Below are 13,307 nucleotides of genomic sequence, written 5' to 3' on the forward strand. Positions count from 1 at the left end.
CCTGAATTGATTCTTCATTTCCAGGAGTTCAGTTAAACTTTTCTTCATTGTGTCTATTTCTTTAGTGAACTTTTGTTCTAGGTCCTGGAGGCTTTTTGTGGTTTCTTTGTGTTGGTTATTGAGTTGTTCTTGCAGGTCGGTAAGTGCTCTTATGATCCATATACGAAAATCCTCTTCTGTCATTTTCGTTGCCTGATTTTGGTTGGTTTCTGTTACTAGGGGGCTAGTGTGGAGCATAGTTATTCTTTGAATTGCTGCAGCTCATGGGTAAGGGGCATAGAGTTGGGAAATTTGTTGTAGGCTTCATGAATCTGGTAATCCATTTCTCTTCCTAGGTTTGAGAAGTTTTCAGTTATTATTTCTCCAAATATGCTTTTTGCCTCATTCTCTTTCTCTGTTCCTTTGGGAGTCCTATATGCATATACTTGTTTATTTGATAGTGTCTCATAACTCTTGTAAGCTTTATTCATCCTTTTATCCACCTCCAACTAAAATTTCAAATGTCATGTCTTTTGAGTTCACTGGTTCTTTCTTCTGCTTGATCAGGGCTGCTATTGAAACTTGCTATTGAATTTTTCAGTTTAATCAATGTATTTTTCAGCCTTAAAATTTCTCTGTGCTTCTTATTTTACGGTTTCTGTGTCTTTATTGAACCTCTTTTTTGTTCATGAATTAATTTCCTGATTTTTTTGTTTAGTTGTCAATTTTTATTCTCTTTTAGTCAATGAGCTTTTTCAGGATGATTATTTTGGATTCTTAGTCAAGCAGTTCATGAATTTTTATTTCTCTAGAGTCTGTTATTGGTGCTTTTTTAGTTTTCTTGTGTAGTGTCCCATTTGCCTGATTCTTCATAATCCCTATAACCTTGCATTCGTATCTGTGCATTTGAAGGAGCAGTCGAGTCTTCCAGTCTTTCCAGGATGATTTCAGTGGGTATAGACCTTCATCAGTCAGCCCAGTCAGAGATTCTTGGCTGGTTGCCTGGCATAGTCTGAAGAATCAACAGCTGGTGTGTCATAGGGTAGGCCTACTGCTGAGATTTTTGTGTGGGGCCATTAGATCCATGAGCAAGTGGAGCTGGAACTATATTTGTGGGTGTATGTGTTTGGAGTCTATACTGAGAATAGTTGGGCCTACCTCCTAGATCACAAACCAACAGGTCTAAAGCCAGTCCTGTGGGTGAGCTGGGCTGGACCTGGGTGCATGGGCAGTTGGCATTGTCTCTAAGTCTGTAATTAAGTTTGTGGTTGGTGGACATTTTATTGAGGGCCACGGCAAGTGTGGTTTCTCCATGGTTCCTGGGCATATGGGGCCACATCTGGGACCATGTCTAAGCAGGGATGAAGTGGGTAAATGGAAGGTGGTGTTTCTGTGTTCACAGTCAAATTTGTGATTGGCTGACCAGCTACCAGGGTCATGGACCTGCTTTCTCAAAGCAGCTTTCCTTGGTCTTGGGCTCTAGTGGGGTGTCATAACCTCCTAACTGGGTCCTAAAATTCGCACAAAGACATTTCTGTCTGTGGATGGTTGCCAAAACAGTGCTCTATAGAAGGATAAGATCTGGGGACTCCCCCCCCCCATTTAGCCATCTTACCTGATGTCCTATCCTATGTGTTCTTTGTTTCCTTTTTCTTCTTTTTATTTATTTATTTAATTTTATTTTTTTGAGGCAGAGTCTCACTCCATCACCCTGGCTAAAGTGACATGGCATCAGCCTAGCTCATAGCAACCTCAAACTCCTGGGTTCAAGCAATCCTCCTGCCTCAGCCTCCGTAGTAGCTGGGACTACAGGCGTGCACTACCACGCCCAGCTAATTTTTCCTATTTTTAGTAGAGATGGGGTGTTGCTCTTGCTCAGGCTGGTCTTGAACTCCTGAGCTCCAGCAATCCTCCCATCTCAGCCTCCCAGAGTGCTAGGATTTATAAGGTAGTCTTGATGATTTCATTTTATCTCTTTTTTTGTTATTGGATATCAATATTGTTATGCTATGTTATGTTATTTTCATGATTACTTTAGCATTCATAGTATTCCTCTTTAATTTCTCACAGTTTATTACTGGGTATTATAATCCTTTACATGTAATATAAAAACCTTACAAAAGTATATGAGATGTGACTTGGTGTAGTTTTCTTCATGATTTTTTCTACTTAAAGTTCACTAGATCTGTGCATTTATTTTAAAATTATATTTGAATTTTTTGGCCATAATTTCTTCAAATATATTTTCTTCTCTGCCTCTTCTCCTTCAGTACTTCAAATAAACATGTACTAAGCTGTTTAAAGTGGTTCCACAGGGCTGGGCGTGGTGGCTCACGCCTATAATCCTAGCACCCTGAGAGGCTGAGGCAGGTGGCTCCCTCAAGGTCAGGAGTTCGAAACCAGCTTGAGCAAGAGATCTCACTTTACTAAAATAGAAAGAAAATTAATTGGCCGACTAAAAAATATATAGAAAAAATTAGCCGGGCATGGTGGCGCATGCCTGTAGTCCCAGCTACTCTGGAGGCTGAGACAGAAGGATTGCTTGAGCCCAGGAGTTTGAGGTTGCTGGGAGCTAGGCTGATGCCATGATACTCTAGCCCAGGCAACAGAGTGAGACTCTGTCTCAAAATAAATAAATAAAATAAAAATAAAGTGGTTCCACAGTTCACTGATGCTTTCTTGCTCTTTAATTTTCTTAGCCCCAGAAAGTCAAGTTATGAAATGGTGATTTTGGAAAGAGTTAACTGGGCATGCTGAATTAGCTCCTCAGCTCTCCAAGTAGGTGATCCTACTTGTAGCAAGCAGGTATTCTACTTATCAAGGAGCAGGGTGCTGCAGAAGGGAGACCTACTTGAGTTTTATGTCGAAATGACTGGGTCAGTAGTGTGCCTAATTCTCAGCTGCAATGTTAGCAAGGCCACATGATTCGCAGACTTTAACCCATATTCTCCAAGTAGGTCTCTATTAGTAACAAAAATGACCTATTTTTTCAGAACCAGAGAAAGAAGAGTGTTGATGCTCTAAAATCACACACTACTTACTGCTATTGTGTACACTTATTTGAAAGTTTTAACTGTATCTTTTCCCCAGAAAATCAAATTTTATATTAATACCTCTAGGGCATGAGATTTCTCTATTATTTTGTTTATTCATGTAGTTCTTAAGTGGCTTGCATGTGCAACAAGAAGAAATGCCCCAGAGATCAGTACATGTGGAATTAAGACAACATTTATTTCCAATCAAGGGAGAAGAACATGTTGGGTTAAACAGGAGCCCACAAAATTTATCCATTCATTCTGGAGTCCGAAGTGCTTACATCTTTTGTGATTATATCTTTCATCCCATCTAAGGAGATTTTCCTTTGGGAATCGGCGTTGGATAAGGATTCAATATCCACCACTTTCTACAACATTTTTTTTCATAATTACACACACCAAGGGTATCATCTACGCTGGTACATCCTCCAGTTTTGCACACTCCTTTCAAAGTAATACACTGTTTTAGCCCTGGGATAACGCCAGCCTTTCCTGTACAGGAAGATATTTGATAACATAATCAATTCACCATCAAATTATTGGAAATGCACATAAAGCAATAAACCCCCAGAAGGATGGTTTTGGGATAGGACAGATAATATTATCAGACACTTAGATGAAAGTAATGCCTTTTTTAGGGAGGGAGGCCAAGAGTGTGGACTACACGCATCTTGGAGAGGACAAGCTGATTTCTAAAAGCCTTTAGAGAACTTTTTCTCAACTGGAGCTTTTTCCCAGATTTTGAAATGTGAGTGACTGTTGTTGCCACCACGACTGGGGAGGGTATCTCTGGTATTTAGTGAGTAAGGCACAGGATTGCTAGATTTTCCACCTGATGGATTGTCCTGCACCAAATGTCCACAATGCCCTCACTAAGAAGCTTTGTTTCAAAGGAAGTACCTGTCATTCCACCTTCCCATCTGTGCTTACATCATCCTCATCATAGGGTACATGTTCTCATCTTCATCTTTTTTAGAAAGCCCATCAAGCCTTCAGTTTTTATCTTAACTGATTTCCCCACTTCAAGACTAAGTAAGAAATACCCTTCCTATGTTGTTCCATGCTCCTTGTATATAGATATAGGGAGGGGATTCCTCTGAGATCTGAGAGGTATTTTCTCTTAAATGGGTCCATATGTTTTCTTAATTTGTTTGGCTGCTGAGATGCACGTGGCTAAGTGTGTGCTCAATAGAGTAGCCTCCTTTATGCTCAGTACTTTTCCTCTTACCTTCTCTGCACAACTGAGGTTCATTCTTTCCACAGTGAATTACAGTCAGTGTTACATCACGGAGACACTTCTGCTTATGTTCGTTAATAAGATTTTCCTTCCTCGCCATCCTATTTACCTGCCTTGTGTCATTTTGCTTTTACCATCCTGTAATATACTAACCCTGACTGGCACTTTTTTGCTGCCTAACTACTACAGTTTGACTCACAGTTTGATGCCTTTGTGGCTCTGAATCTTTTTGTTGTTGTTATAATCACTTTGCATTTAAACTAGGCTCTCATTGTAGAAAAATATCCATAGCCAGATAAGCCAATGCAGCGTTTTGCAGTGTTTGCTCGCAGCCTGTGCAAGACTGTGTCATACCCTTATTGGAAGGTTTCAACTGGTTCAGTCTGCTATTACACTCTGCTCTCCAGCTAGTGGTGCATAAACTCAGTCTTTGTGTAGCCAGAAAATGGTACAATGGAGGAGATGGAGGAGCATATCTTGTAATACTACCTCTGCTTTGCCAAGACTATTCTGGAAGAGAAAGTGGCTGTCTTTCAGTGAGAGAATTGAAATCTCCACAGCCATTTGTGGAAGGCACTGGCCCAGCTTCACTGTCTACACAGAGCGCAGGCTTCACGCTCAGCAGCACGGCAGTCCTGTTGCCAGCTGTTGGTCTTTCCTCTAATAACTTCATCCATGCATCCAGTGTAACATCTGGTAAGATCGTCAGGTTTTTTTTTAAATGAGGCTAAAATTGAAGGTTATCAGTATTGGGAGAGACACAGTAAGTGGCAAGAGTGTGGTGTCAAGGATGCTTCTGTGTATGAACTTAGACGAGGCATCCTGTGCAGAGGGAGGTGGAATGTGTGAGTCTTCAACTGAAACCAAGAGAGCTAACTTCTGCCTGCAGGGTAGAGAACCATAACCTACTACACTGTAAAGTTCGGCCTCCTGGTACTAGTCTGGGATAGTCTTGTTTTCTCTGCTTGGAAGATGCTTCTTGCATCAATCAAAAGGAATGGGACAATTCATTCCACCAGTGCTGTGCTTCCTGCTAAATGAAGCTTAATTTAAGGAGATGTTCTCTGAGCAGGAAGCCAAGAGTTATAATCTCTGTTATGCCAATGGTTGTGACATAGCTTCATGCCCAGGGCACTAGTTCAGGTCAAGAAGATAATATTAAAATTGCCAGGCTCATAAAGATTGGCATTTCGTCCCAGATATTGGCATTTATTTTTAGACTTATTGGTAAAAGGATACATATCTAGAGCAATAAAAGAGAATGGCTCTCTAATACACTTCAAAATTGACATGATATTAATATGTTATAAGGGTTATATCACAGGGCATTTGGAGAAAGGATACATATTTAATAATTGCTGCTAAAAAAGAAACAAAATAGATGAGCAATTCATATTCTAACATAAATTTCTGTGGATAAAGTGAGAAGAACTTAGAATCACACTAAAATAAAAGACCTTATAGTGATACATTCATTTAATCTTTAAAAGGATATGACTTGCTCAGTATTAGAGCTCATTGAATTATTAACTTTTCAATGTTTCTGGTGATGGTAGTGGATAGAATTTGGATGAAATAGGCTCTTCTTGGAATTTTATCAATCAAACAATAAAATGGCAGTTTTCTATACATAATGTAGACTTCAAGTTGTCTTTTGCACCTGTCCAATGTGATCTATTTAAATGTTATGATGTCCAAAGTCTACCCAAAGTTATTGTTAGAAGAATGCTATCATTGTCCTAATTCTCAGATCAGGGGGCTAATGAATCAATTGAAGATTTATGCCATTTTAGCCCATATTTATGCCTATATTCTCAGCATATATATGTATGCATATATAAATATGTATATAAATGTTTCCAATCTTTTCCAGGATACCACAGATTCTTTTTTGGAGAAATTTAAGGATATATGAAGATACATATTCAAGTATTGATTATTTAACATCTTAGACTGTAGGTTAATAAACCAATATTTTTGATTATGTAGTTTCTTTGGAGAAATTTCTTCATGAAAACAGTGATTTTTTCCCACCTGATTATATATTTCTTTTGATAAATGCCTTTAATCAAACTATGATCCAGCCACTCAATTCTCCTGAAAACAAATTTTGTGAATTGAAATTCATACAGCATTAAAAAAGTTTCTAAGATTATCAGATTGATTCCAGACAACTGATAGGTTCCAAACACCCAAAGGTCATAGCAGGGATTAAAATCAGGATTTTGAGGATTGTAATGTTATTAAACTCTGCAGATAGCTTGGACATTAACTATCTAGTACTAAGAGACAACATACAGCTGTTAACAAAGAAATTCCTCTTCTTTTACCCACAGAGTGTTCTGGATCTAATTTCATAATATGTTCTAAGAACAACTCAGTATGCAAAAGTAAGGCATTCTGACCTTTTCCACATGGCTTTAATATCCTCTGATTACAAGAGACCTGGGCTTTTGAAAATGATTCCCTTCTGCACAGAATTATAGGACATTTTTACAATCCATCCTCCAGGTACAGTTGATTTGGGAGGAACAAAGGAGGGACTATCTTGCCTGTTTTGGAGGAAGGAGATGTCATGCCTTGAAAGGCTGGTCTCTGGAAGATTCTTTTCATATTTGTGGGGTGACTAACTCTGCTTCCAACCTCTGATAACCTCCTGTTGTTTGCCTTTATTTTATTGTGGTAAGAGCACCTAACACGAGGTCTATCCTCTTAAAAAAAGTTTTTTTTTTTTTTTTTTTTTTTTTTTGAGACAGAGTCTCACTTTTGTTGCCCAGGCTAGAGTGAGTGCCGTGGCGTCAGCCTAGCTCACAGCAACCTCAAACTCCTGGGCTCAAGCGATCCTCCTGCCTCAGCCTCCCAAGTAGCTGGGACTACAGGCATGCGCCACCATGCCCGGCTAATTTTTTGTATATATATTTTTAGTTGGTCAATTAATTTCTTTCTATTTTTAGTAGAGACGGGGTCTCGCTCAGGATGGTTTCGAACTCCCAACCTCAAGCAATCCGCCCGCCTCGGCCTCCCAGAGTGCTAGGATTACAGGCGTGAGAAAAAAAAGTTTTAAGTGCTACAGACACAATGCCGTACAGTGAGTTGATCTCTTCATCTTGTGTAACTGACACTTACACCCATTGAATAGCAACTGCCCTTTTCCTCCTACCCTTAGCCCCTGGCAACAACCATTCTACTATCTGTTTGTATGACTTTGACTATTTTAGGTACCTCGCATAGGTGGAACCAGACAGTTTTTGTCTTCTGTGATTGGCTTATTTCACAGAGCATAATATCCTCCAGGTATAAAATCTCCTTACTTTACTCAATAGGAGATTTTGAGACAAAATGTCTGAGAAAAATCAGGGTGGCCATTTTTATGTGCATACTCACACCTGGGGACTGATGAAAACAATATTGACCCTGATTAAAAATACTTGGTTCTAGCTGCAGTGCGGCCACTACCTGTGTGGCCATAGTAAAATCATATTCTTTATGTGGACGTGGTGGGTTCTATGATCTGCAATGAAAAAAATTGAGCATTCAATTGCTATATAATTTTAAAGTATTAACACCATATAATTTTACATTATATGTCACTACACAGTTGTCTCACTTCAGCTGTGTCTTCTGACTGAAGCTTAGCACCAAATGAGAATTAATTACATGAACTCCTTCAGGAGGAGACAACCATATTTCAGGTAGATTCTGACATGTCCACAGATTGGGCGACAGTTAAGCAATTGAGTAACTTTATATGTAAAAGAATCTCAGAGATGAACCAAGGAAGAAATCTATGTTCAATGATCATTGACATTATTTTGACGGATATGAACATTATGCCATTATCTATGGAGAGAAGAATTTCTCAGATCTTTCTAGTATCTGGATGAAACAATCTGAATATGACTATATTCTTTTCACTTTGATTCTACATTTTGATATTCAAACCTCTGAATCATGGACTCTAAGGCTACAACTAAGATTGTTAAAATGCTTCCTATATTATTTTCTTATGCTTAAAATTTTGCCAGTGAAGCTTCTTCATACCACTGTTTATACTTTTTCCAAATTCCTCTGCTCCCAGATTTCTCTATTGCTCTTTTATAACTTGATGTAGTCCTTTCTTCCTGAGCTCTGTCTTATTTACCTAACTTTTACCATTTACAAATATTCCTCACCAATAGACTCTGTATCACTTACATTCTCTACCCAAGTCTGAACTAACAGCTGGCATCTTCACTCTCCTTATTGCAGAGTGGGGCCCTGATGGCCATTTGCCTTATTTGCTAAGCTGTAAGTCACATTTCAAAGCTTCTATACCTCTATCTCTTTCATGGGGACCCATTTTCTAGCTATGGAGGCTTTAGATCCCATTTTCTGTTGATGGAACTGCTAGTCTTGTTTCTCAATTTCGACTTCATCAGTTCCAAAAGGAGATGATCATGTTGGACTTCTGAATTCCTAAGGATGTGCACTGGAGTCTCTGTTAGGATGACCACAGTATAACTGAGCACCCTAATAGGGCCTCCTAAGAAACCTACCTCTACAATCATTCCCAGTCTTACCTTCTGATATTATAGTCACAAAGAGGAGGAAAACAGAAAGGAGGGAATGGAGTCTCATGGTTGAGTGCCCAGTAGAGAGATGAGTGAGCAGTGTTGGTGAAACATGGGGCCTTTTATTTGCTTCTGGGGGCCTGAGGTTCCTCTTGGTCAATGAAGCTTAACAAATAAGGAAATAAAACAGCTTCCATTGGAATATTTCCAAACCACAGAGTGTCTAAATTTGGTAACAAATTAACCTAATTACAGGAAACCAGATGGCTAACGCTTTTTTTTATGGGTTCCCAATTTGACCACAGGATAATACTGGAGCCAAACTTCTTTTTGAAGGGGGCCAAGGAGTAAGGTCATGTGAGTATGTAAAGTTCTATCACTCCAAGTCCTCTGACTGACAAAGGAACTCTTCCACAAGATATTCTTTTCCACAGTAGGGACAAGAGAATTGCCTAAGATCCATTTGTAAAAGAATGTCTTTCATTGAGTTATTACTTAAAAAAGAGGCTGCTGTCATGTGTCTACAATGGTCTTAATGACATCAGAAAGGTGGATACACTTAGTTCACGTTGAAAACTAATATTTTCTCATCTGCTACTGATCCTCTATAACTACCTCACTTAAGAAGGGTAGTGAGGCCGGGCGCGGTGGCTCACGCCTGTAATCCTAGCTCTCTGGGAGGCCGAGGCGGGCGGATTGCTCGAGGTCAGGAGTTCGAAACCAGCCTGAGCAAGAGGGAGACCCTGTCTCTACTATAAATAAAAAGAAATTAATTGGCCAACTGATATATATATATCTTAAAAAAATTAGCCGGGCATGGTGGCGCATGCCTGTAGTCCCAGCTACTTGGGAGGCTGAGGCAGTAGGATTGCTTGAGCCCAGGAGTTTGAGGTTGCTGTGAGCTAGGCTGACGCCAGGGCACTCACTCTAGCCTGGGGCAACAAAGTGAGACCCTGTCTCCAAAAAAAAAAAAAAAAGAAAAAAAGAAGGGTAGTGAGATCAGGAAAGCTAAAAGATCAAAGACAGTGCAAAATGCTCATTATTTTCTCAAAAACCATGTCTTGTTAAAAGACCCTATTAAAGAGATTCTCTAACTTTTATCCCATCCCACCATATATCAACAAAGTATTGAGAGCCTAAGAGTGTGCCTTTTTTTTTCTTTTTTTTTCCTACTTTCTTTCTTTCTTTTTTTTTTTATTTCGGCGTATTATGGGGGTACAGATTTTAAGGTTTCAATGAATGCCCTTTCCCTCCCTCCCCCCACAAGTCTGAGTCTCCAGCATGACCATCCCCCAGATGGTGCACATCTCACTCATTATGTATGTATATACCCGCCCCCCTCCCCCCTCCCACCTGTCCAATATCCTATTACTGTAGTACCTATATGTCCACTTAGGTGCTGCTCAGTTAATATCAGTTTGCTGGTGAGTATATGTGGTGCTTGTTTTTCCATTCTTGGGATACTTCACTTAGTTGTATGGGTTCCAGCTCTAACCAGGAAAATATAAGATGTGCTATATTACCGTTGTTTCTTAGAGCTGAATAGTACTCCATGGTATACATATACCACATTTTATTAATCCATTCTTGGATTGATGGGCACTTGGGCTGTTTCCACAGCCTTGCAATTATGAATTGTGCTGCTATAAACATTCGAGTGCAGGTGTCTTTTTTTGTAGAGTGTCATTGGATCATTTGGGTAGATGCCCAGCAATGGGATTGCTGGATCAAATGGTAGATCCACTTGTATAGCTTTAAGGTATCTCCATATTGCTTTCCACAGAGGTTGAACTAGTTTGTAGTCCCACCAGCAGTGTAGGAGTGTTCCTCTCTCTCTGCATCCACGCCAGCATCTATTGTTTGGAGACTTTTATTTATTTATTTATTTATTTTCCCCAAATTCTGTGGGTACAAATATTGTTAGGGTTACATATCTTGCCCCTGCCCCCCTCCCCATACCACTCTGCCAGAGCTTCAAGCGTGTCCAATCTTCAAGTGGTGCGCCCTGTACCCACCATGAAAGTGTGTACCCTTCCCCTTCTCCCCCCTTCCACCTGTTCACCTCCCATTAACAAAATTTCTTTCTTTTTTTTTTTTTTGACATTTTGGTTACAGTGTGTTTCTTTTTGATAAAGGCCATTCTTACTGGAGTTAAGTGATACCTCATTGTGGTTTTGATTTGCATTTCCCTGATGATTAGAGATGTTGAGCGTTTTTTCATATATTTATTGGCTATTCTTCTGTCTTCTTTAGAAAAGTTTCTGTTCAAGTCCTTTGCCCACTTTTTAATAGGGTTATTGGATTTTTTCTTGCTGATTTTCATGAGTTCTAAGAATCAGTTGACCATAATTCCAATTTACCTAAAACTAATTTGCCTACTGATCAATTGCTTAATGGCATATTTCCCTTAATTGATATATTTTTAATTGGTAATACAGTTTGAGTCAATGTTATAAGTGTGCCCATCACCAAGATAGTGTGCATAGTACCTGTTAGGTGTGAAATTGCCTGTCCTCTCTTCCCCCTTCCCACATGCTTGGTTTTTGCTGAGTTTTATTATCATATGCGCATGTGAGTGTTGGTCGATTAGTTCCAATTTAATAGTGAGTACATGTGGTATTTATTTTTTCATTCTTGCAATTCGCTTAGAAGAATGGTCTCCAGTTCTATCCAGGTTGTTACAAAAGGTAACATACAAAAGGTTCACCATTTTTTATGACTGGATAGTACTCCATACTATACATATACCACATTTTATTAATCCACTATTAATCCATAGTGTACATATACTGCATTTTATTAATCTATTATTGATGGGCACTTTGATTATTTACACATCTTTGTGATTGTTAATTGTGCTGCAATAAACATTCAAGTACATGACTTTTTTTTCTTTGGGTAAATAGCCAATAGTGGGATTGCTGGATCAAATGGTAGGTCCTCTTTTAGTACTTTGAGGTATCTTCATACTATTTTCCATAGAGTTTGTGCTAGTTTGCAGTCCCAGATAGGGTTGCCCACTATCACCACTTCTATTCAACATTTTTCTGGAAGTCCTAGCCAGAGCAATCAGACAAGAGAAGGAAATCAAGGGTATCCAAATAGGGAAAGAAGGGGTCAAACTATTACTCTTGGCTGATGATATGATCTTATATCTAGAAAACCCCAAAGATTCTGCCAAGAGTCCCCTGGAATGGATAAACAAATTCATCAAAGTCTCAGGCTACAAAATCAATGTATGCAAATCATAGTATTCATATATGTCAGCAACAGTCAAGCTGAGAATCAAATCAAAGACTCAATACCTTTCATAATAGCAAGAAATAAAATAAAATACCTAGGAATATATTTAACTAACAATGTGAAAGACCTCTACAGGGAGAACTACAAAACACTGAGGAAGGAAATTGCAGAGGATGTAAACAGATGGAAAGACATATCATGCTCATGGTTCGGCAGAGTCAACATTGTTAAAATATCTATACTACCCAAAGTGATTTACAGATTCAATGCAATCCCTATTAAAATACCAATGGTATTTTTTGCAGATCTAGGAAAAATAGCTGTATGCTTCATATGGAATCAGAAAAGACCCCCAATAGACAAAACAATGTTAAGTAATAAGAACAAATTGGGAGGTATCACTTTACCATACCTCAAGCTATACTACAAGGCTATAGTAACCAAAACAGCATGGAAATGGCACAAAAACAGACATAGATTTGTGGATAAGAACAGAGAACCCAGATATAAAACTATCTTCATATTGACATTTGATCTTTGACAAAGCAGACAAAAACATACATTGGGAAGAAGAATTCCTATTCAATAAATGGTCCTGGGAAAATTGGATAGCCACATGTAGAAGACTGAAACTTGATCCACACCTCCCACCACTCACAAAAATTAATTCATGATGGATAACAGACTCAAATCTAAGATATGAAACTATAAGAATTCTAGAAAAAAGGTTGAAAAAACTCTTCTAGATATCAGCAAAGAATTTACAAAGAAGATCCCAAAAGCAACCACAGCAACAGCAAGAATAAATACATGAGACCTGATCAAATTAAAAAGCTTCTTCACAGCCAAGGGCACAATCAATAGAGCAAATAGCCTACGGAAGGGGAGAAAATATTTGCATGTTATACATCCGATAAAGGGATGATAACTAGAATCTACAACGAACTCAAGCCAATCAGCAAGAACAAGTCACACAACCCCATTAGAAAGTGATCAAAAGACATGAACAGAAACTTTTCAAAAGAAGATAGACTAATGGCCAACGAATACATGAAAAATGCTCAACATCTCTAATCACCAGGGAAATGCAAATCAAAAACTAGAATGAGAAATCATTTTATCCCAGTGTGAATGGCTTTTATCAAAAAGTCCCAAAACAACAAATGTTGGCATTTATGTGGAGAGTAGGAACACTGATACACTGCTGGTGGGATTGTAAGCCAGTAAACCTCTGCAGAAAGCAGTGTAAAGATACCTCAAAGA

The 13,307-nt window shown here is 38.8% G+C and overlaps 1 protein-coding gene across 1 annotated transcript; it reads right to left on the minus strand.

The window, feature by feature from the left end:
• Window positions 1-3,324: 3,324 nt before the first annotated feature.
• DEFB130B (defensin beta 130B) lies at window positions 3,325-8,868 on the minus strand. Its single transcript, XM_020282773.1, has 2 exons — window positions 8,811-8,868; window positions 3,325-3,506 (listed from the first exon to the last, which is right to left on the minus strand). Exons 1-2 carry the CDS (start codon window positions 8,866-8,868, stop codon window positions 3,325-3,327), a joined length of 240 nt encoding a protein of 79 aa, XP_020138362.1.
• Window positions 8,869-13,307: the final 4,439 nt, after the last annotated feature.

The sequence above is a fragment of the Microcebus murinus genome, chromosome 24, assembly GCF_040939455.1.
Source record: "Microcebus murinus isolate Inina chromosome 24, M.murinus_Inina_mat1.0, whole genome shotgun sequence".
NCBI classification, from domain to species: Eukaryota; Metazoa; Chordata; class Mammalia; order Primates; family Cheirogaleidae; genus Microcebus; species Microcebus murinus.